The 24,971-nt window shown below is 35.6% G+C and overlaps 1 protein-coding gene across 4 annotated transcripts in view; it reads right to left on the bottom strand.

Annotated features, from left to right (window-relative positions):
* Positions 1–24,485, bottom strand: part of LOC132160153 (phosphofurin acidic cluster sorting protein 2-like) — a 51,566-nt gene extending 27,081 nt beyond the window's left edge. For 3 of the 4 annotated variants that reach the window (XM_059569890.1, XM_059569892.1, XM_059569891.1), the window contains exons 1-4: positions 24,110–24,485; positions 3,858–3,945; positions 859–948; positions 157–282 (exon numbers count right to left, since the gene is read on the bottom strand). In XM_059569890.1, coding sequence (XP_059425873.1) covers positions 157–282; positions 859–948; positions 3,858–3,945; positions 24,110–24,333 — 528 coding nt within the window. In that variant the 5' untranslated portion in view covers positions 24,334–24,485. The remainder of the gene's footprint in view (positions 1–156; positions 283–858; positions 949–3,857; positions 3,946–24,109) is intronic. The other variant, XM_059569893.1, reaches the window with a different exon arrangement.
* Between the last annotated feature and the right edge of the window lie 486 nt (positions 24,486–24,971).

Here is a 24,971-nt window from a genome sequence, read left to right as displayed (position 1 = left end):
GGTGAGAGAACAAGTGTTGATATATTGACTTTACATGAAAGCTGTGAGTATGATGTGCTTTGCTACTGGAGAAGGGTGAAATAAAGAGGTCACAGTCAGTCTGGCAAAAGCTTCATTGAACTGGGCACCAGGGTTGTGTGGCTGACTTGCCCGTACCTCAGCCATATTAATAACACCAACGGCCAGCGTCTTGTAGCCCAGAATAGTTCTGTTTTTATAGCGTTTCCTCCTTTGAAGCATGATCTGCAGCCGGTTGGCATCTCTCTTCAGGAAATGTGGGTACTAAAGAAAGGAAGTACCACAGAACAGTGATTTGAGCGTATTGTTGCATGAGATTTCATCAATTTTATTAGCAACATTGTGACAATGCTAGCAAACTTTATTTGATGAAATCTTCCCATCATACTTCCTGTCAAAACAACTCTTAAAGTGTCAGCTATAAATGCCGGATATCTGACCCAAAAGGAGGAAAAACATAGAGGGTTCTTGGAAGAAACAAAGGGGAATGAAGTAAACACTCCATGCAAAGAGTACAAAAAACCCTGAAACATGAAAGCTTGCAGAGTCAAGTCAGTTTTAGCTAATTTTAAGTTACTGATATACTCTCACACACTTATTCAGTTTAATATGCAACTAGATATGCAGTAACAAAAACATATCACAATATTTTATCCCCACCCCCCCAAATGTAACCAATTTGTATTTTTTCTGTTTTATTTTTATAGGGAAAAAAACACAAGTAAATAATGACAGATTTGACAAAATCACAGGTGTCTTCTGTTAATAAATGAAACTGTAATGCTTAACAACATACTGTATGTTCAGTTAGACGCATACAGTATGAGAAGACAGATGTACCTGTAGGGAAAAGGTGAGCTCCAGGTCTGTTTCCATCAGGCCGCTGGGTGGGAGCATGTACTCATTCGACCTCAGGATGCGTTTTGACCCCTGCAGACATGGAAAGACATCTGTCTGAGCTCTGTCTCTTACAAACACATGCATTCAGCAAATATCACAGAAGAAACTTCTGATGCACCCTCAAGAGAATCAAGTCAAACGTTGAAGCACACGCCATCTCTTGTACTTGTAAATTGAAATGTCGTCTGTATGGTTTGTTAGTGAAAGCATTAAACAAGAGAGAAAATGACTCAGTCACACTGAATGCGTTGAATAATGTGTGTTTTTTGTTACTGTCCACTTCGCTTCAATGCAAACCTGCATCTGAGAGGCCAGTCACGGATATAAGCTTTCATACTAACTACACAACATCTGCCTGCTAATGTGGCGATCTATCACGTCCCGCTCACCTGAAATGTATACACATACACTTAAACTGATAATCACTACTGGTTGACTGATAAGGGGCTTTAAATATCACTGACACTCAGTGACATTATTTTCATCACAATTAAGCACATTGCCTCCCTAAACTCTCATTACTGTATTGCAAATGTTTTTTACTCTTGATTTTTATTCTCTAATGCGATTCTCATTGTATTCTCATTACTGTAATTACTGTGACACAATGTAGCAATACAGTGATTTTTAACCAACTTCGCAAATATTAAAAGCAGTACAACAAATACTACCTTGAAATATTAGCAATAGTTAAAGTTAATGTGCAAATATGTTTAATTATTATATCTTTGGACATGTAAGATCATATCCATGCTGTGAGGAAAAGATCAAAATTTATCATCATGCTTAACTGTGAATTAACATTTCATGACTATAATTATTTACATACTTTACAATAATATCAAAATAGAAAATTACCCTAAAAACCCTCTTAATTTTCTTGTCTGTTCAGGTTTGTTGATCTTTTTTTCTTTCATGGCAGGCATGGACATGTCACCAAAAACAAAATTTAAAGGGGTCATATGATGCTTTTTTAAAAGATCATTATTTTGTGTATTTGTTGTAACAGAATATGTTGACATGCTTTAATGTTAAAAACTCATTATTTTTCAAATACTGTACATTATTGTAGGTCCTCTATGCCTAGCCTCTCTCAAACATGACGTTTTCTACAAAGTCCCTCCTTCTGACAAGCACAGTCTGCTCTGATTGGCCAACTGACCCAGTGCATTGTGATTGGTCGAACACCGCAAGCACTCGTCGGATCATGTCAATCTCTCTCTTTCTCTCTCTATTAGGGCTGTCACTTTTAGTTCGAAAATCGATTGCACAATCGATCGGACCAACCAAAAAAAGTTTCGAAAATGAAAATGGGGAATTGATTTTAACCAAATATGTACACTATTCATTTAAAAATAATTGAACAATAAAAAATTATAGATGTAACAAAACTCACAAACAAGCAGAAAAAGAAAATAAAGAATTCCGAAAGTGCAGTATGCGTTGCGAAAGGTAGACAGAAAATACCAGCAATTTTACACGCCTATAAGACCCAGTGAAGTCGAAAGCGACCTCTTATGCTGCGTTCACACCAAACGCGAATAGATCCGGCGCGTAAAGATCTGGCGCGAATGATTTCAATGTTAAGTCAATTTAAAGACGCGTTTACGTGCGTCTGGAGGTCTCAGTCAGTAGCAAAAACTTAAACTAATAACAAAACATACTTACAGTAGCTTATTCAGAAGCGCCAGATTGTCGTAGTAAAGTCAAAATTACCTCTCCTAGATTTACGAAACGGTCGTCCATAAAATGCGTTGCTGTTCTGTTGTAAGTAATCTTAAAAATCCTCTAATGCATCTACTTTTGGAAGAACAAAATGAAGTGCTTTTGCTTTCCCCTAGATACACACACCTCCCAGACATGGCTGTTTCAACACTAACTGTGGTTACTGAAACCACGGCTTCTTTCTTTGCGTGAACATTTGGGCTGCATTATGCAAATATTTCCACATAGTGATGTAGAGATGTGGGGCGTGTTTAAACGAGGCATTTTAGGGGGGCGTTGCAGAGTCTTGACTTTGTTAAAGAATATCTCTTTGGATTTGAGACTTTAGTCTTTGCAACTTTACAGATCTTCTTCATGCACCAAGAGCTCGTAACACTCCAAAGAGAAAGGAAAAATTGAAATCACATCATATGACCCCTTAAAAAAAAAAAAAATCACAATGCAATGGAAAAAGATTGGGACACCAGATTGGAAATCTGTTGCAGATGCCAATGTCAGTCTGAACAGACGCATTAACAGGCGTTTATTCAAATTAAAATATGACACAGAATGCATTTTTCCATTCCAATCCGTGCCTTTTCCATTGTCTTTAAATGTAAATGCACTAGATGGACATGTATGACCATGTTTTTAAGACGCTGTGCCAAAAAATAGTAGCAAGTCAGCATGGCAATTTTATTAGGATGCGTTCTGCGCTACAATTGCGCTACAATATTGTAATGAAAAACAATTCTGAGATTTGAATCTGGCATTTTTAGACACAAAGACACGTTCTGTTAGAACAGATTGTAAAACAATACTTTTCTGTTTTTGCTATTTCCCTACGAAAATGAATATTTAGTAATATATATAATATAGAAGCTACAAATATTTCTCTTTTTAAACAGTTAAAGCTTTACAAAAATACCACTCACAAACCGTGTGACTAAAGCGACCTTTGTGGAATGCTAAGGGCCTCCAAGTGCTCTGAAATTACCCCGTCAGTGTATCCCACAATGCACCTCTTCAGCCTCCCCCCCACATGCCATCTTATTGCGTTCAATCCTTTCTTCCCACTGAGCAAGCTGTCGTCTTGGCAACAGCTCACAGTTAGCACAGTGTCTTGTGTAAAGCTCTGAACCGGTGTGATATCAAACACTGAGCGATACAGCAACACTCCACCATTGACAGACCAGAACATACACAGAAGGAACATAGTAACGGTGTCATTTTACCTGTAGCTTGACAGCAATAACAACAGAACTGAGTTCACGGTCCAGCTCTTTCAGTACGATCAGCTTCTTTAGTGTCAGACTGCACAACCTTAGAGACAGACAGACAGACAGAGAGAAAATGGATTATTTGGTGCCATTCACAAGTCCTCATGGGTAAATTAGTCCCCAGTTATGAATTTCTGCTTCAATATGATTTTTTTGTGAGGTAGCTCACATGACCTTTTAAATGTAGATGCTCCAAAAATGTGCAAAACCTGTGTAAATAAACAAAACAAAACAGAGGCACTGCTATCAAAGCTCATGTTCAGAGCAAGGTTATTATAGTTTTGCTTTTTTAAATTAATATTGTTTTCAGTTTTGCTTTAAATTTAAGTTTAGTTTTAGTTAGTTTCATGAATGGTTTTGTTAGTTTTAGTTTAGTTTTTATTTTGCAAACACATTTCTATTTAGTTTTTATTTAGTTTCAGGTATAGTTTTAGTAATTATAGTTTAGCAGCTAACAGAACACTTCCAGTGTAGACCAAAGAAAGCAAAGCAAGACATTTATTTTCAGCTAAATGTAATGTTTGCACAGTTTACATTTAACTCTTGATAAAAATAACAAGGGTTTGAGATGCAAAAAAGAACCAAACAAATGCACCTTAAATTTACATAATACATGATGAAGATGCATATGAACAAACATACATATTAAAGATTAAATCTTTTTGAGTTTGTGTGTACGTGTTGAATGTATTATTCAGGCAAAAGCATTTGCTTTTTCCTGTTTCGGATTTAAATTTGAAATAGTCCAAAACAGGGCTCTGTCATTTCCTACCCCCTGCCATCATCATTAATGTCCGTCGTATTCATCAGTTAACTGATGTTGCTGTCAGCCTCAGCTAACCTCACATGCATAAAGCGCCATCTACAGGTAAATTTATTATACAGCCTGTTTGGTTTTAAACTAAACCACGTCAGATTTTCCGCCATGGGATGAGAGCTTATTAATTACGAAAATGAATACTTATTTTTGATAATTATTATTTTATTTCAGTTCGTTTTTCAATAACTGATACTAGTTAACTATAACTATAACTAGTTATTAGTTTTAGTTTTTCATTTATTATGAATTTTACATTTTATTTCAGTTAACGAAAATGTTTTTTAACTGATAGTTTTAGTCTTAGTTTCAGTTTCCGTTTACGAAAATAACCTTGGTTCAGAGGTCAGCATCAAATTGCATTTTGAGTGATTGTGAGGCAGAGTGCAAATTTATTATATATATATATATATATATATATAATATACACACAAACAGTATATATTTAGAAAAATTTACATTTATTTACATGTATATATTTATATTCATATAATTTATATCATATATAAATATTTAATACATAATATTTTTTCTCAAATATATACATGCATGTGTGTGTATTTATATTTTCTTAAAGTAGTTTGTTCACAATTGAAAAAAAGGAATAGATGGAACAACAACAATAATAAAAAACAAAAATAGATGCCTGAACTGATAAGTATTTGTGCAAATTGGATTTATAGATTCAACAACTTTATATTGCCCATAAATTCTGGAGAGAAATAGCGCAGACACTTGACACAAAGATAAAACTTTCTAATTGTCTTGTATTGAGCACCTGTGTTCAAACAAGCTATCAAATAAACTTTTGTAAACTACTTTGGAAGGCTATATATTCAGAAACATACATTAAGCATTTGTACGAAAACTAAGCATTTGCGCCTTGTTTTTTGCAATAATCCGTTTGTCCACAAGGTGGCAACACATACCAATGCCATTGTTTCACAGTTAAAAGAGAAACAGAAGAGATAAAACGGCTACAAAAATCAACTTGAGACAGCAAAAACAACAACAGATGCCTACTTTGATGAAAAAAGTTCAGAGTTTCATGCAACTCTAGTTTTAAAAAAATTAGGTAGACATTTCTATCAGTCGTAACTTCTGGAGAGAAGTAGCACAGACACTGGACAAAGATCCTGAAGAGTATGGACTCGGTGATGCTTTCAAATCATGGCTATATTTATTTGACAGTGACATGTCAACTAGCTCAACCAATGACATGAGTTTGGGGAAAGACTTCTTGGTTGTCTGGTGTGTTTCTAGCTAACAAACACTGTTTGGCCCCTTTGTGAGGTGGATTCAGGAGTTAAGCAGGTATGAACTCATTCTATGGTCTTCTGGGAGCTAATTACTCTGCAAGTCCTGAGTGGTTATCTGGATCAATAATGCCTTTGTGTAGTTGGTTTAGACTGAAATTCATGTTAATCTGTTTAATTAATATCAAAATGTATTTGCATGCTACACTTCAATTTTCTATTAAATCTGAAATTAACATTTTCAGAAATGAAAATTTGTAAGGAACATATATTTGAAAGGAGCCTTTGAACTTCAAATACCAGTCAGTCGACACTTTCATCCTGGAGATTTCTTCACCTTCACGTTCCAGTAACTGAGAATGAGTCTGTCAGGAGCTCATCCTGAGATTCACACCCATACAGACGCACACATCTCAATTTCTCTGTCCTGTATGACTCACAGAAATACCTCACTCTTCATTTTTTTTTCTTTCGCCATCATTTTATTTTCATTAACATTTTCAATGCTCTTTGTGACCTTTTAAGTTAAAATGGGTTGTTTTTACTACTGCACCTTTAAGACCTTTATAGGTAAATGAGCTCTGTTATGATTGGTTAACCCCTTCACCTGTGAAATGAGCCGTAAATCACAATATGCATAAATTGTGCAGTTTTATTTTTTTGCACAAACTAAATCACAAATATAAAATAAATATATTGGGGCATTCATTATAAAAAACTATTTTTTTAAACATCAAGCTTCTACAAATTTATTTGAAGTTAAAGTAAACTAGCAGCCTGTATGAAAGGCACTAGGCTACATGTGTCTCTCTCATTCTTTAAAAATCAAATGAGTGTCCATATAATTCATAGCACATTTCAGATGACAAAAATGTGACATAAGGCTGTCAAAAGATTTATGTATAACAAGTGGTTACCTACATAATTATTGTTATGATTAATTACTGTTCTGCAATCAGATGTTATGTGCATTGTGCAATTAAATTGAAGAAAAAACACCACAGAGGATTATAATGAACTGAGAAAATAATAAAAGCTTGTATATTTTAACAGGCATAATTAACGATGAAAATAACTGAAGGAAATATATATTTGCAAAGTGAAGCCAACTAACAATTTTTGTTTTAAAAATCACAACACACTGAAAATATAGGGATCGGTCCTCTGTATCGACAAGTACCAAAAATAAAAGTATCCGTTTTGGACTCACTCTGGAAAAAGTGGAATATCCCACTGATGAGCGCACACACACACACACACACACACACACACACACACACACACACACACACACACACACACACAAAACCTAATATTAGCCTAAATATCAGCAATTAAATAAGAATAAGAAACTAATAACAAGCAATCAGTCAAAAAGTACAGTAGAACAAACAAATAAGACATTATATATTGCATATGCTTCACTGTTTTAATATGTATATTTTTTATTAAAGATACAAAAGTGATTTAGTCCTGAGCAGTGAAATTCTTTCTCTTTTGTGACGGACAGCAGGAATATTAGACTGCTATCACTTTAAGAGCTGCCCGGATCCAATGTACTGTTACACATGTTTTCGTTTTCAGCCGTTTGCTTTAAGACTTACTGTGTTTACAAGGATACTTTCCAAAATGTTTGAAAACCATTCTGAAACACATACAAGTGTGTGCAAGCTATTTTACCATTCAAGGCCTATAAAGCGACAAAAATAACTCAGTCATTACTTGCGCAATTTTCACGTCTCTCGGATAAAATGAGTTTTTATCACTGCTGGTTGCGTTTTAATGGCTTAAGATTACTTGTTTTTAAACCACAATGCTTAGAAATGTGTGCAAACAATAACTTTTCATGACCACATTGCACAGCAGCTGTGAAATTTACTAGCAATTTCTCAAAATTAAGTAAATCTTAATTTTTGTTTTCCAGTGTAGATTCACCTCTGTGTAAATATCAAGAACATCTTCAAGGTTTTCCATAAAGTGACCTCTTTAACTGGATATGCAACTCTATCTGTAGTCCCATCAACCTCTCCTGCTCTTCATTCATGGCTCTGATGGAGAGCAGGCAGAGAAACGTTTATGCTGGATCAGCTCAAAACACAACCACCCTACTGGAGCTATTCAGTGCTGGCCATTGAAAGGCCCTGTGGCATGAAAATCCCTTGGAACGGCCCAAACATTTCATGCCAGAGATCATGAGAAAAAGAGGTGCATTCACGGTTCTGGCTCAGTCTCTCAGGATCCAGTGTCAGACTTACATAAGATCCAGCATCTCCTCAGCACAACATCCCAGTCAGAACTCTGGCCAGTCACACCAGCCACAAAAATAATGCGAGTAATCACCTCTGACCCTAAACAAGACGATAAACTATGATTGCACAACATGTCAGAGCATGTGAACTACCTGCCAAGCCACATCTCCTTCATTTCATTATCCTGATATGGCAAACTTTTTAGAGCAAGGTCGTCCAATCCTGGTCTTGGAGGGCAGACATATTGTTTCTAGTACGTCTTAAGACCTTTATTAGCTGGATTAGGTGTGTTTAATTAGGGCTGGAGCTAAACTCTGCAGGACAGTGACCCTGCAGGAGCAGGTTTGAAAACCCCTGTTTTAGGGATAGAAAAAAGTTGGATATACCTGAGAAGTGGTTTACTGTTAGCGGACATCCCAACGCCAGCCACAAGGCTGGAATTATCTAGATGAATATCTAAATATGTGCTGTACTTTCCTCTCAATAACAAAATAAACACACGGCTAAAATAACAGTGTTAAGAAAGCATTCGTTAAGACAGCACCCGATCACATTGATTTAGGTATGTTTGCACCTGCTCTACAATTCGACACTCCAGTCAAATCAAGTCACGTCACATTTTTTTTAATATAGGACTTTATACATATAAAATTTGTAATTTCTTTCCCCAAAAAAACTTACTGACACCAAACGTGATTGGTATTGTATATCATGAAAGTACTAGTTGTAGTGCCTTTAATTTGTTATTGCGACATTTTATTATGGCATTTACTATAATATACATTTTTATTAATAGTTCAAATTAGTTTTTATCTTTATATTTTAGATTTTTTGTTATAATAATATTGTTGTGTACTTATGTCATTTTTATTAGATTTAGTTTTGTTATGTCTATATTATTATTATTATTATTATTATTATTATTATCAGGGAACTCAAAATAATGGAAATTATAAAGCCATACAAATATGTTTTTGTGGCAATGGGAACTGTGGAACCCTTTGTCCTAAAAATATGGAAAATCGTTATCGACCTTTAAACAAACTTACATACTTAAATATATAGTAATTACTTTTGTTTTAATACAATTATTCACCTTCACAGTAATATCATATGGAAAATGTACAATATACACTTGGTAAAATATGACCTGCACATGTCCTCATATACTCTGGGTCATGGAGGGTCAAAGCAACCCAATTTAGAGGCGCTACAGAGCCAGTGTGAAGATGCCTTCAGCCTTGGGTTGGGCTTCATTTGCTGTGTTGGAGGATGCGCTAATCCCAGCGCAGACTCTTGGCATGAACGGAAACAGGTTGCTCCCTAATGATTCCCGACTGTAAGAAGCTTAACAGAGATGGTGTTGCCCATGGCACACAGGGCCAGACCGCACACACTGCCTTCAATCACCATCTCACACACACAGACACGATAGTATTATAAAATACTCTGACATATTCCCACAGCGATCACAGGATTGTTGTGATTGTAAATCTGTCATAGCCTGTCTTAAAACACGGTCCGCCGACACAGACTACTGAGTATTAGTCTGTACCTGCCCTTAACAACAAAGCCCATTTCCGGAAGGAGGAGTGTGTGTGTTTTGATCTGTCTGTCTAAGCCCCTGATTACGAATGTAATCTCGGCACACTTTAAGGTAACGCATGTGAAAATACAGATTGAGGCATATATGGCTACAAACACAGATCTGTATCTGATGTCAAAACACCTTGTTCCTCTGTTTGTGCATGTTATGCCACAGGATGTGAATAATGCAATCCTAAAGTCTGGGCTGAAGGTTGGTGTATTTGCAGGGGGCGCAAGTTCCTTGAAAGGCATTATTTTAAATGATGCAAAGCCTCATTTCTGAAACTTGAGAAAATTAATTTCTGTGTGAATCCTTCGTAAAACGTTCTTATAAAAAACTGCCAAAGCAACCAATTGCAGGGTTGGCAAAATGCAGCCAAATGAAAAAATATCCATAAATAAGATTATTGCAACAAGATAATCGTCAAAGTGTTATATGTAATGTAGTGGGACTTTATGCCCAGAACCACTGCTTTGAAATTGAAATTATGGCTTGGTGATGTTTACGAACAGATTATTTTGCTACATTCTTAAAAATGATTAACATTTCTATATTCGGTGGTTCCGTGAGAAACCTTTAACATCCATGGAACCTTTCCATTCCAAAGAAAAAGGTTCTTTATAGTGGAAAATGGTTCTATAGATTATAAAAATGGATCTGTTCACTGAAGAGTTCTTTGAAGAATCATTTCGATTTCAAAGAACCATTTTAATGATCTCTGCAAATACGAACTTTTGGAACCAAACATTTTAAGAGTGTAAACATCAATTTATCTTTAAATGTGTGAATCTATGGGGAAATGTTGGAATCTGTGGCTTCTCTCACTTGAACAACATGACGTCATCTAAAAACATTTGGTTTCCAAAGTAAAATCCCATTATTTTCTCTATAGCGGAAGTAATTTGTATTGATATCTTTTAAATCGTTTAAAGACAGTATTTACACTATTATTATTTTTCATAATTGTATAAATTGTGTTCAAGAATGTATTTCCTGGGCGGGAAAACTACATTACCCATAATTCTGAAGAGACTCTCCACAAATCAGAGAGCCGAAATGAGCAAATCATGCCAAAACACCATTCTAATGCCCACCCATGAACCCATATTCGGCATCTTTGACTCATTAGTTTTATATTCATCCATCAGTTTTTATGTCATTCAAAATGATTTATGAGATTGTAGTTCATTTCATTAAAACCATTAAGAACACGTCACGTGCCTCTTTTTTTGATTTTTAAATACTTGGATTGGTTTTGATTCACCTCATAGTTTATTGGTTAAGTTTGTTGCTTACAGCTCTTTAAAGAACATATTTTTACAATTAAAATAATATTAATAATAATAATAATGGGAAATAAATGTCAGAAAAGCAATCTATGACAACAGGACTGACCTTCAAACAGCAACTCAAGGTCATGTATTTTCCCAAAATGAGTGAATGGCTGTAATTAGCAGAGATTTTTCAGTGCCACCTCAGGCTGTAACACTAAAGGGTGACCGAATTAGCAGGACACCAGGCTAATCAATGAGCTCCATTAGAACCCGAAACTGGGACGACCTGAACCTAAATCATTCTATTCACCGACAAAACCAACTCGGTTTCTGTTGTTTGTATTCTAATAATGAATTATAAAGCCATCTGCTACAAAATGGCATTTAAATGAATTGTTGCTATTTTTGTGTTTAGGACAATTGTATTTAGGTACAGATTAAATCAAAACGAAACAAATCTGACATTAGATTTTTTTAACATAGCTATCACACATCTTGAGAAGGCCTGGAATATAATAGTTCAAAAATTAAACTATTTTGATGATACTTTGTTTGAATACATAAATGTGAACTAGTGTGTGAAAATACTAAAATACTGTTCTGTTTTTCTTTCTTGCCCATGGTAACTTAAATTTCACACCGTTTTGTGTACACTGGAAAAACTTACTTTGAAACTATTTTTGATCATAAACTACTAGTAAAAAGAAATGAGAACTAACACATTGAATGAAATATGACATTTTGAAGTACAAAATCTGTAATCCAATAGTTATCCAAATAGTAAAAAGTAATCCAGTAATCTTTGTTTTATTGACAATTTCAAGTGTACCGGGGTAACTTCGGTATTTCTGCTTTTCTAAAGGCGCCACCTTTTCATTCCTATCATCTGCTGTTTTTAAACAGTGGTCTTTGTGCGAAATTTAAAGGGATAGTTCAGTAATGTTTGCTGAGATATTTGGGTGAACTATCCCTTTAACCGAATTTTCAAATGAACATTTGGGTTGGTGTGAACAGACCTTCAGTTGCCATTCACTTTCATTACATGCAATAGCATGGCCAGGAAAATTCTCCTTTTGATTTCCACAATGGAGAAAGTCAGGAATTGCACGATGGTGAGTAAATGATGACAGAATTTTCATTCTTCTCTCCCTAGTACAACACAAACAGCACACACAGATGCTTCTCCTGCATGGCAAGCACACTTCTGAGCACGGCCATGCCAATGATGTGCACTTTGGCATGTAAACACCTCTTCTGTTCTCCTCTTAGAGGAGGTGATCAAAGCCTCTTGTTTGTCTCGTGACTACAGCATCTCAAGCACAATGAACAACAACCTGCAGCATTTGCATAATGAACACCCTCCCAGAAAAAACCCGCTCTAGAGTTCAGGCTCCAACATTGTTAGGAAAAACTGCAATATTTGCAAGACAAATACAATGCTCTTCCAGCTTTTCCCTCTATATACGATGGGAGAGTATTTCAGCAATGTTTGCTGAGATATGCAAACTCACTCTCACCAGCAGAGCACCAGAGACCTGCCTTCCTGCTCTACTTTTCTGAAAGAAGTCGCTTGACTCAGAAGACAGACTATTTTGTGACACTCTGAGGGCAAGTTTATGCCCCTCTCTCCGTTGACTCACAGGCCACAGGTTTGCCACCCAGCAGACAGGATCTGAGTCAAACAGGAAATAACTTGCACTGCAAGACATTCTCTTGCCTGTGTGTGCGGTGCAGCTCTCTCTGCTCATGGGAAAGGAACAAACACTCCATATAAACAAAACACTGCTTCCAAATATATTTCGCTGACCTATAATAGAAGAAATGATAAACAAAACAGAGGCTATACAAACAATGTATGTTCGCAAGAAACACGGAAACATATATGACATTCATTGTGAATACGGAGCCTCAGTGCCGTTGGTGTTCACAATGGTAGTGCATTTAAAAGGGACGTCACACAAATCAGATGAAATGTCAGATTAAAAAAAAAAAAAAAAGAAAGAACATTTCAGTGAACAGAACATTCTAAGCATCTAAAGAGCCATTTTCCACTATAGAACCTTGTGTGTTTTTCATGGAACCATCAATAAAGAACCTTTTATTTTTTAAGAATGTAGCATAAGAGTCTGTTTATGAATGTTTACATACACACGATTGATGAAGATGAATCAAACTGACGATGTCTGAATGTGTACTACGTCAAGTTCATTATTCTTCCTTCTTCCATAACTTGCAAATACTACAGAGATTTACTAGCATGTGTTTTTCTCAGTAGCAAATGTACAATCACATTTACGGTTCTGTAGAATACAGCGGGTGGAATTCAGTCATTCTGATAGGAATCTACACAAATTTGATTTTTTTTTCCAAGAGGTGAAAGGTTATCAATGGACAATGGACATTTTTTGCCTGTGAAATTCGAAAGACATTTTGAAAATCTGACTGGAATCATTTCTTTTGAATCACTTCAAACCCTTTTTTAAGCAAATCGATTCTTAGTTGAAATTATTCAGAGACTTAAAACAAACAAAAAAATTAAATTATAAATTATAAATTAAAACTAAAACTGAAATGAAAATAAATTAAAGTTAAAGAGAAATATATAAAAAAAAAGAAGTGCAGAACATAATTACTAAACCTTGACCTAAAATGAAAACTAAATGAAAACAAAAATATAAAAATAGAATCTGATCCAAAATAGTAATACATACTATAATAGTATATATATACTGTTCTTGCCATTTTTATAAAGGGTTAGTGACCAAACTGTCATCTGGTATTGATTATCTTGAAGCTTATGATGTGAACCCTTAATTTTAAATAAAACAGAGTCAATAATAACTCTAATAGCACTTATGATAACAATAATCGAATACATCTCAATTTTATTTTTCTATTCCAAAATCTAAAAAAAACCAAGATGGCTTCTGTTTGCCAAGACAGTATTGTGTGTATCTTTTGTGGATGACTTTTAAGAGTGTTGTTGTCATCTTAGCAACATGCTAACATCCCACTCTATTGGAAATCAGCTGATTCCCTCTGTGTTTGTTTCAGATCAGTCACTAACAGGTGTAATGTCAGTCAGGATGCTGCATTCTTCTCATGGCCAGCTCTACTGGTACGGTAGATAGATACTAGTTTGTGTTTAGTTCTGCTTTCTCTACTGTAGTACGTATGAACATCCAACCACTAAAGATGCTAAAATGAAATGAAATCAGTCTCAATCTTAGGTGAAAGACACCAGATACTTAAACCGTGACACTACGCATGATGCAACACACTGCAGATGACAGTCCTGTCATGTTATTTTTTTATATTTTCATAATGGTCATTAGAGGAACATCAACGATCTGCTTGAACGAACAACGGGGAGATAATGCAGTAAAAGCGTCCTGTTAATCTCCTATTGATCAGGGCATTGTGTTTAATGCACATCACTCACACTCGGCCGGCTCAGAACAATGAACGTCTGCTCGTACACACTTTATCCCAGTCGCACAGCCATACAGCTTCCTCTTTCAGCTCAGCTCAATGCTGTGTGATGGCTGTCTCTCTCACACACACACACACACACACACACACACACACACATGTATCGTTATGCTGTGACACAGATGGTGATGGTGACTCATGGATCTCACGGATCGGTGTGTTTCAGTGCCGTCTGATGGTATTTGAAGCATTGCTCTTTGTCTTGATCCCTCCTGCGTGCAGATAAAATATAATTCCTTCATCACACACACACACACACACACACACTGGTTTCCATGTTTTACATGTTCATTCCATAGGCGTAATGGCCTATGTACAAACTGTATTTTCTAAGACCTTTTTTACATTTTCAAAACACTTGTCATTTCCCCTGTATTATTTCTCATGGGTAAAAATGGTCAACATTGATTGGTATTACTATATTTGTGGTGACATTTGGTGCCCTAATGTAGGGAATGCCAGTACACACACACACACATAAACAAATATTAACAAATACTATAATATTATAGAAATAATACCAAAATAATGTATTGTAATTTAAATAATGTATATTACTGTTAGTTATTATTACTATAATAGCATATAATTTGAGTACAAGTTGAGTACCATCTTCATAATTTGATGATTATGTATAATCTCAATGTGTTGTCATACTATATTTTTAAAAGTAACAATAATAATTATTGTATAATAACAATAAGAATATTAATGTTGTTATTTATTATTATTATGAATTCATCAGTCATGTGTTCCCGTGTCTTGTGTTTTTCTCCCCATGATCTAGTTTCTCCCTCGTGTCAGTTAATGCTCATTGATTTCAGGTGTGTCCCATCAGTTCCTTGTTTCTTAAGCCATGTGTTTCTCTATGTCCAGTGTCTGCTATTGTTTGTCTATCCCCTCTGCTACGTGTGCTTTCCTTTGGTTTAATAAAGACTCTTCCCCTACATCTCCTCGCTCCTTCACTGTAGCAGCAGATCGTGACACCTACTCTTTGAGTCACAGGGATCTATCTGTGAGCTCCTCGCTTTTTACTGGTGGTGTTTTCTAAAGGAAACATCATTATTCATTGTCCTAAACCTGACTTCAGTGTGTAACTCGTCCAGCGTTAGTTCGCCAGGCTGAGCATGCATTAGTCTCTACTCTCATCTCAGCTCTCTGTCACGTTACTGCAGTGACTCCACTGACTCTTTTAACTGTCCATGCAGATAAGCTCCTATGTTATCTATCTAATGCTTTAATGTAGTGGATTTGACTTAAGCAGAACACTTCAGCCAGGGTTTTGGATTCAGTTTTTCATTGTTCAGATGTGTTGTTTTTGAACAAAATCGTCTGTTAAGTGCTAAATCTCACACGTTTCCACCACTGACTTAATTATCATGCATTAATAGATATATAAACTACGGCTGGGATGGCTTGAACAGTCACAGGAAGTGGCTACATGGAGCTCCTTCCTGAAGAGGAAAAACTTCTTATGGAAAACCGAATGCCTCTGGACTTCACACACACACACACACATTCTCACAACATGTCAATAATGAAGGAAACCAGTTAAAAATATTCCACAAAGTGTTAATAAAAACGATCATGTGGCAGAATGCTCAAATTAAGAAGGCATCATAAAACAAACCGTCTGTTTGACCTACAACTATATTTGACAATAATTCTGTATTCAGTGTGGGACTATGAAGAAATGTTATAATATTGTGTATTTTTAGAGGTGTTTGCTGAAGAAGCCTCACTACTGCTCCTCATACTTCAGACTGAATTAGCTCTAATGATAAAGTATATCATTTGGGCTTGTTTTTTTCACAGTGATCTGTAACTTTACTGCAAATTAAGTTCAGGACTCTCACGCTCACTGAACTGCTAATTGGTCGCCGCAGCTCTCAGAGATGCCCCAGGGGCTCATGGGTAATTTTCCACTTGCGGAGGAGTAGATTCAGAGAGAAACCTGTGCTAAATCTTCCTGAGTGACTCTGATAGATACAGGGAGGACGAGAGAGGCAGAGTATATACTATATATAAGTATATTCTAAAAAAACTGTATTTGCATATCATATTAATGAAATAAAACAGACACTTCTTACTATGTTTTTTATACACATAAAATGAAAAGTTCTACTTTCATAAATGTTGATGTGTCGACTAACAATGTATTGTGTTTTTCAATATTACTTTTAAAGTTAATACATTTTTGCATGTGCTAAATTATAAATTCTTCATTACAAATGTGTAATTACAAAGTATATTTCAGTTTACCATAAATGCAGTATATTTGGCATTACACTTTAACTATAATTCTATTATCATTGTCTGATATCATAATGAAGAAAAAGTGTTAAGTGAATAATGTTTTTTAAATAAGTAGGTTGGCATTATTTTTTTATTATTATTAAAAAAAAAGAAACAAGAAAGACACAAGAACAGAACTGTTTCACTGCCAAACCAAACCAAACCAAATAAATGTGGTGTGACCAACAACCAACAATGTCATGTGGTCAAACCATCATGCAGAAACATGCAAAAAATTAAAAATATCTCTTAAAATATTAAATAATTTGACATTTTTTTAAATTTGACCGTTTAAACTGTTCTTGAAAATGTATATGCATAAAAAAGTTGTAACACTTTAGATTTGGGCACAGATTCTTACTATTAAGTTTCCCATCAATAAATTGCTCATTTGCTGGTTATTGATAGTAAGTGTAGCTAGTTTTTGTGGTAATTACGTTTAGTTATTATGTAAGATTAATGCATTAGGAATAAAGCATTGATATGTCCTTTATAAGAACTAATAAACAGCCAGTATAGTTAACTATCAACTAGTAAATGGTGAATAGTGAATTACCAGTTACTGAATTATTCAGTAAGTGTTCCCTAATCTACCATGTTTTCAAACCTATATGAAACTCGCATGCATTCACATCTACACTACTGTTAAAAAGTTTGAGGTCGGTAAGATTTTTAAACATTTCTGAAAGTCTGTCATGTTCATCAATGCTACATTTATTTGATACTGAAAAATATCATAAAAAAAGTAATATTCTAAAATAATATTAAATAACTGTTTTCTATGTGAACATATAATAAAATGTTATTTATTCCTGTGATGCACAGCTGTCTTTTCAGCATCATTCCTCCAGTCTTCAGTGTCACATGATCTTCAGAAATCAGGATAATATACTGATCCACTGCTCAAGACATTTCTGATTATTATCAATGCTGAAAATAGTTGTGCCGCTGAATATTTTTGATTTTTCTTTTTTTATAGTTTCTTGTAAATTAAAAAACAAAAAGTGTTACTTTACTAATTACTTGACAAAAAGTAATCTGATTACTTAACATACATAACTTGAAAATCATGAAACATTTTTTTCCAGGATTCTTTGATAAATAGGAAGTTTTAAATTCTTAGACGAATTTTTTTTTTTTTTTATTTAACATCCTTGCTGACTAATTATTATTTTTTTCAATAATAAAATGGCAAATCTACTAAGCCCAAGCTTTTGAACAGTAGTGTACATGCATACTGTGTCTTCAAGCATACAGACACAGGAAGAACAAAAAGAGGAAGAACATTTAACACAGTTTATTCTCACCACATCAGCCACAATCTCTGCTGCTTGATGCATGAAAGCATGAAAACATCAGACCCTACAAAACACATATGCACAATTGCTTCCCCCAGAGACACACTGTCTCTTTTTGATTTGCTCAGTAAGTAAACATATGAAAGGACAAGGTTGTAAAACCTTTCACATTTTTTTGCACTATTTATCTAAACTTTGATGTTTTCAAAACTTCACAAGTCTCCCGTAATTACTTTGATCACCAATTGCTAAGTTACTGCCACCAAATAATACACCAGAAACTACATAGAAATGCCCAAGCAACCACTCACAGCACCCTAGCATCTGCACACTAATGTATTAAAACCCTCATAATCTACTTAAACAACCAAAATTGGCTTTTTAAGTTAACATGTAGGTAAATAAAATACATACCCAAAATAGGATGGATTGTCCATTATTGAGTGCTATAAACACATCAGGAAATCCCTGATATGGACAAATGCATTGCTAACACTGTAAATGAGTAAACAGAAGATATAAACGTTTTGAATGATAAAGCAAAGACAATTAACACTCAACTGCGTCAATGTATAGTTTATCTCTGTTATTCAAGCCATCTTTGGTATTTTCATCATAATTAAGTATATATATAATCCATTGCTAATTGACAAAGTCTTTTTATCATATGCTTTTTAGAGAATAGCATCTAACTGGTCTAGTGCTTCTTATTTTAAAGGTAAGTATCTGCAGCCATTTATGCATGTTTTGTGCAATTCATATCAATGACTAAAAATAATCTATAGTGTAATCAACAGAAAACAATTGTCATTAGTAGCAGCCCAAGATAATTCACCCAAAAATTAACGTTTTCTCATCATTTACCTTCATGTTCCAAACCTGTATGACTTTCTTTCTTCTGCCGAACACAAAAGAAGATGTTTATTTATTTCAGCAATTTACAGACATTCATGTATGGATGAAATAAACACAGAAACATGTCCTCTGACATTTACTGACGCCCCGAAGACCTTTCAGTGTGTATCAGTGGTTTAAACCAGAAAACGAGCCTGAAATGTGCAGCTAATTTCCAGAGGGACCCTTGCAGAATAGAAACCAGTGGTTTTCAAGAGGTACGGAGATACGTTTCCACCACATGGATCTCTGGGAAAGGACAACATCATGTACCTTGCCGACATCAGCTGGCGTTTCATTAGAAATAATGACCCTACATGGAGTCCCACACCAATTAAAGCCCAATGAACAAGCATGAATAATTGACTGGTTGCATGAACTGATTGGAGCCACGTATAATTACTGCAGCCTGATCTATGCCTGGTTGGGTTTACACTCATTTGTCTTTGCAAGGACATGATGAAGGAGGGGAGGAATCAATAAATCACTTCCAGTGGCCCTCGTCATTTGTACACCTATACAGCAGCTGAGTGTCCTTCTAGAGACTGGGACTGATTATTTCATGAAACACTAAACATCATGATACAAGACGTGATTTGAAACACTGCACTGCAATGACGATAGCATTAGATTGTGGCTGAAGTAACTCTTCAGAGATTGGCTAATTTGAATAAATTGCTTCTTCATTAACCCGATTAAATTCAACCACTTTTTAAAACAATAGTTTTTCACAAAATGTAAATATTATAATCTATATTGTATTTTTTTAATTCAAAACTTAAATTCTTTATTTTAATGTCACTTTTATTTTTATTTTTTTTAGTATTTATTATTATTAATGCCAAGATAATGGGTTCGATTGCCAGCGAAATTCACATTCAAGAATTGTAAAAAATGCATGCCTCCAATGCAGTGCACATTTCTTCAAATACAAACATATCTAATAAATGCATAACTATCCTTATAAAATAGTTGAGAAACTGACATGACTAAATAATTTTTGTATGTTTATTTTGGGTCAGTGCACCTGCATTCACAAGTGCTGCTAATTCACAATCGCTACATTTTGTACATGTCATGGTTTCTACTGTGAGGAACGAAGGAGCGTGGAGATTAATCCACAGAAGGGTAACACAGGGCAGGAAGGAACACACATGTAGCACCATACCAAGACCAAGAAACCAGAAACAGACACCACAATATACACAAGACTAAACAGGGATACTAGACGAGACACACCTGAACCAAGTGAACACAATCAAACACATTCCACAGCACTTTAAAGTGTTGAAATATGCAGCTAATTTTACAACACTAAAGGAAAAGGTCACACAATTTCAAGGAAAACATCCAGCTTAAAGAGTATTTTCAGATAACTCAAATGGCTTTAAGGTTAAATTTGACCCTGAAACATAATGTAATTGAACTTACTTTCCCACGCAGACCTGGGAAACCTTGGTCTGAAAGAAAATGCAAATTCATTCTTTTCCCCTAGGTGCTGCTTTTGGAGCGGTAAAAATAGCTGTTTCCCCGGTCATGCTGTACACAAAGCAGCACTGTGCTCACAAACACTGCTTTACCAGGCATTACAGGCATGATGAAATAAAAATGAGACCAATCGGACCAATCACCGCAGATTAGTATCAAGCAAAGGAGAGGTTTGGAAAAATGGATCATTGAGCGAAGCATCTGGGAGTCATTGAGCAAGTAAGGTAAAAACAAATGCATATTATAAGACAATGAAAGTGTTTTTTGACCTTGCATGCATGTCAACATAAATATGAACTTTCATAACCCACAATAGGGGCACTTCAATACAATTATCTAAAAGTAGAAATATAAGAATTTCAACCTGTCCTCCAACCAATACGCTCGTATAGGTCGTTTGTTCAAATCCCTGAAATACGACCCATCAGAGCGTATACTACAATTGCGCCCCTATCGGCAAAAGGTCATTTTCATATTAATGTTTTGTACTCTTTTATTTGCACTCTGATTTGCGTTTCGTGTAGCTCAGTTGGTAGATTATTGCGTTATACCTTGATATGTTATCATGCTATCATGGGTTCGATCCCAGGGAATGGACGTGCATGAAAATGTATATGCTCAATAAATCATAATTTAGCATGATTTCTGTGAGGGTTAGGTTCAGGGGTGGGGTTAGGTGTGGTCATTCGAACGAATAAGCCTCCTAGTAAAATATGTAGGAAATACTGTGAGATCGGTGTAAAAAGCCCACACATTTAAATAAACGTGCGTTTTGATTGGTAATGACTTTATACGTCAATTCATGACGAAAGATGCAACGCGGTACTGTCATTATTTTTACACCCGCTAGAGGGCGCTTAACTTTAAAACGTAAATAAAGATTGTAATAAGGTGCTTGCACAAACGACCTATATTGTCGTTTATTGTTGGAGGACAGGCTCGAGAATTTATATATAATTGTACTGACACACAAATTTAAAGATTATGGATCTAATTCAATTCCAGTAAACCAGTTCCTTAAAAATTCTTATAGCAGAAAGCTGAGAAGATGGGAACAGCTCAAACTGATTCACGGAAAAATATATTGTTGCCACAAATTAACGTGTTACAGTATAATTACACAATTAAATATATTAATAGGGTAAGGAATAGGGTTATGGTTTGGTTTAGGGTTAGCTACTTGTAATTATGCATAATTTACTGTTATTACTATAGTAACTACATATAACTATGTCACCTTAAAATAATGTTACCAAATCACTTTTCAAAATCAGTGCATTCGTAAAAAGATGTGATGTCAACTGGTTGTCTTTATATTTAGAGTTTTTTTTACTGTATTAACAACCCTAATCAGTACAGAGACTCAGCTGTAGTTCCTCTAGATGTCCAGCCTGCTGTATGAAGCAGAACAAATGAAGCAAACAGCTTTGGCATTTGAGCCGAATTCACATTTGCCCTTTTCTTCGAGAGGACTCAGGGGCGGCCCGCAGTGTCAGATCTGGAGCTGTGAACCGCTGAGGGACGCCCCGAGTCTCAGGAAGCATCCTGTTCTTAATACCAAAGCCATCGAGACACATCTGGGCCGAGCTGATTAATCTGGTCCCATGAGTTATCACGGCTCTCTGTGGAGCTTAATGTGCCACCAGGTTTGCTTTTAGAAAGACAGTTACTCGCTGTACTGAACCATCATCCAAAATAAGAGATGAAACAACAACAGAGAGGTGGCACACATCCACACATGCTACATATTTAAAAAAACAACCTTGTGATACGTTTCAAATATACAAATGCACAATTAGTACATAAATATTTGACACAAAGCATAATTAAGCAAATTCATTAAGCAGCTTAATTCATTTCAGTACAAATGAAACACTGTATTGACAAATGAGCACCCATGACCAGATTTTTGTATAAATGTTCACATTTGGTGATACTGATACTGATGTTATAATTAATTACATCAGTGTATTTTGTTTTAGATTCCCAGATTGTGAAGTTCAATATTCATGACAATTCTCACTATTAGCTGTGAGTTTTCCCTCAGTAAGATAATTTGCTGCTTATAAATAGTTAGTAAAGTAGTGGATTAAGGGAGCTAAAATATGGCCATGCAGAATAAGACCTTAACATGTGCTTTAAAACTACTAATAAACAACCAATATGCTAGTAATATGCATGCTAATATAAACATCTAGTTAATGGAGAGAACTGGTGCCTTAAATAAAGTGTTAGCAAGTTTTTCAATGACCAGTGTAAATGTAATGCTAAAATGAGCCTTGTGACAGATCACCTACTAGCCTTGAATGTGTAAAGCATCTCGCCAATCTTTTAACTTCACTTTTATGGTCATGTTCCCTGAAGAACTGGGTCTTAAACTCATAATACAGGATGTGGTTTGGGTCATTCGGACAAAATGCATCATGAATTCATTAGGCCAAGAGGAAATGGAATAGCACACTGATATTGTAAATACTGGGATGATGCTTTCTCTTTCAAACAAGTCAAGCATGCCAAAAGTGATTTTATCAAACCCTAAGCGATACGCTGACTACATAGTCTACATAGTCTCCACATATTCTACATAGTCAACAACAGCTATGAACATGTAATGCAGCATTTATAAATGTTAAAAACTGATAGTAGAATCATACTTTAAAACTGAATGACTGAAAACTGATAATAATTGTGACTAACTTCATTCAAAAGTCTGAATATGCATCTTTCTACAAACAAATGACACTCGTGGTCATTATCACAAGCACACATTTGCATTGATTTTACTGTAATGAATACAAAAGGGCTTTTGAGACTACCGATTGCTTCAGACTTAAAAGGCTTCTGTGCAATTAACACAGGCTCTTAAAAAACATGCTCCATTATCATTTTGAAAACAAAACAAAGTTGCACTTAAATGAATATTAATGCTCTATGATGAGACTAAATGGCATGTTGATGGCATATATCTGAAGAAAGATATTGAAATGAGGCACTAAAAAACCCTTCCTATAGGTTTTGAAGGTCAATTTTCAGGACATCTAAACTAAGCATGATCCAAACACACTTCCATGTCTTTGCAATGCTTTTAACTTCAGTGGGTGTGTTATATATGACACCCAGAACATGTTGTGTTTTTCTGTGTACATAAACCAATCTAAACACAAGAAAAGTACCTTTATAAACACTCTAACATGTCATTTTGTATCCAAATATTATGTTTTCCAGCATCACAACATTGCATGAATCTGATTTGGTGTGACCCGCTTTACAAAACATTCACATTAATCTTGTCATTCAGCTATAGATGTTTCCTGTGTTTATATAGACACTTGCCAACATAAATGTGCATTAAAATAAACATATATTAATGTGTGTATGTGTCAAAACACATCACCATCTCAACACTGAATGCACGAGTTTTGTTTTGTCCTTCTTCAGCATAACGTGCAAGTTAAAGCCCATGTTGCATGCACAGAAAAGCATGCAAGTAAAGAAATGCATTCGTGTCCTGAAGCTTTATTTACACACATGAACAATAGCATTAGGTTTGATGTACCTGGGAACACAGCTCGGAGATGAGCGGTCAATCTCCCACGTTGCAAATAAATTCATAGGCACAGGCATGATGGGACCCAAACCCGCCGCACCGGAGCCCGAGCCCCCAGCTCCGGCCATGACTGATCCTCCGGGCGCAGCGGCTGCGGGTGCGGGAGCGGGTGCACCGACGCCCGGGGTCATGAAGGCGGCCCGGACCCCTCCTCTCTCCACAGCCGCGGCCATCACCGAACCGACGCTCAAGCTGGACTGTGATGGACGAGGACCTCTCTTCTCATGCACACGGTCCTGACAGTTTACGGCTGCTGCTCATCTCTCACAGACACAGACACAGATTTGCGATGGTCACAGGCGGAGCTTACTTGAAAAAATGTGGAGCAGATGTGATCTGCGGTCGGCCGACAGGCGGCGCTGAATCACGTGCTCTATTTCCAGTTCAGCGGGCCACTCGCTGACGAGTCGTTCTTTTGAGTGATTCAATCGAACCGATTCGCGAACCGTTCGTAAATAACTGCAAGAGAATAAACCTGTCACGTTTGAACGGCTCTGGTTTGAACTAATTACCATGAACAACGTAAGATTTCAAAATATAATTTCAACGCAATTAAGCATAATGTGATGTAATCAAATTGGAATATATATACAACATATTAATTTCTAAATGTTTAAACATATTACTGAAAGTAGTTTAGTGTAACCATATAAATATAAAAGAGTAAGACTCAAATGAATCACAAAATCGTTCCTACGAACAAATTCGCTGAAATTTGACCAAGAACACGTGAATACAACCTCAAATTCTCACCTCATGAATATTCATTTGTGTTTTTTCTTCTTCAGAATATAAAAATTTAATTATAAGC

The sequence above is a fragment of the Carassius carassius genome, chromosome 16 (genome assembly GCF_963082965.1).
Source record: "Carassius carassius chromosome 16, fCarCar2.1, whole genome shotgun sequence".
Lineage (NCBI taxonomy): Eukaryota > Metazoa > Chordata > Actinopteri > Cypriniformes > Cyprinidae > Carassius > Carassius carassius.
This window is presented reverse-complemented; position numbering and strand designations above follow the sequence as displayed.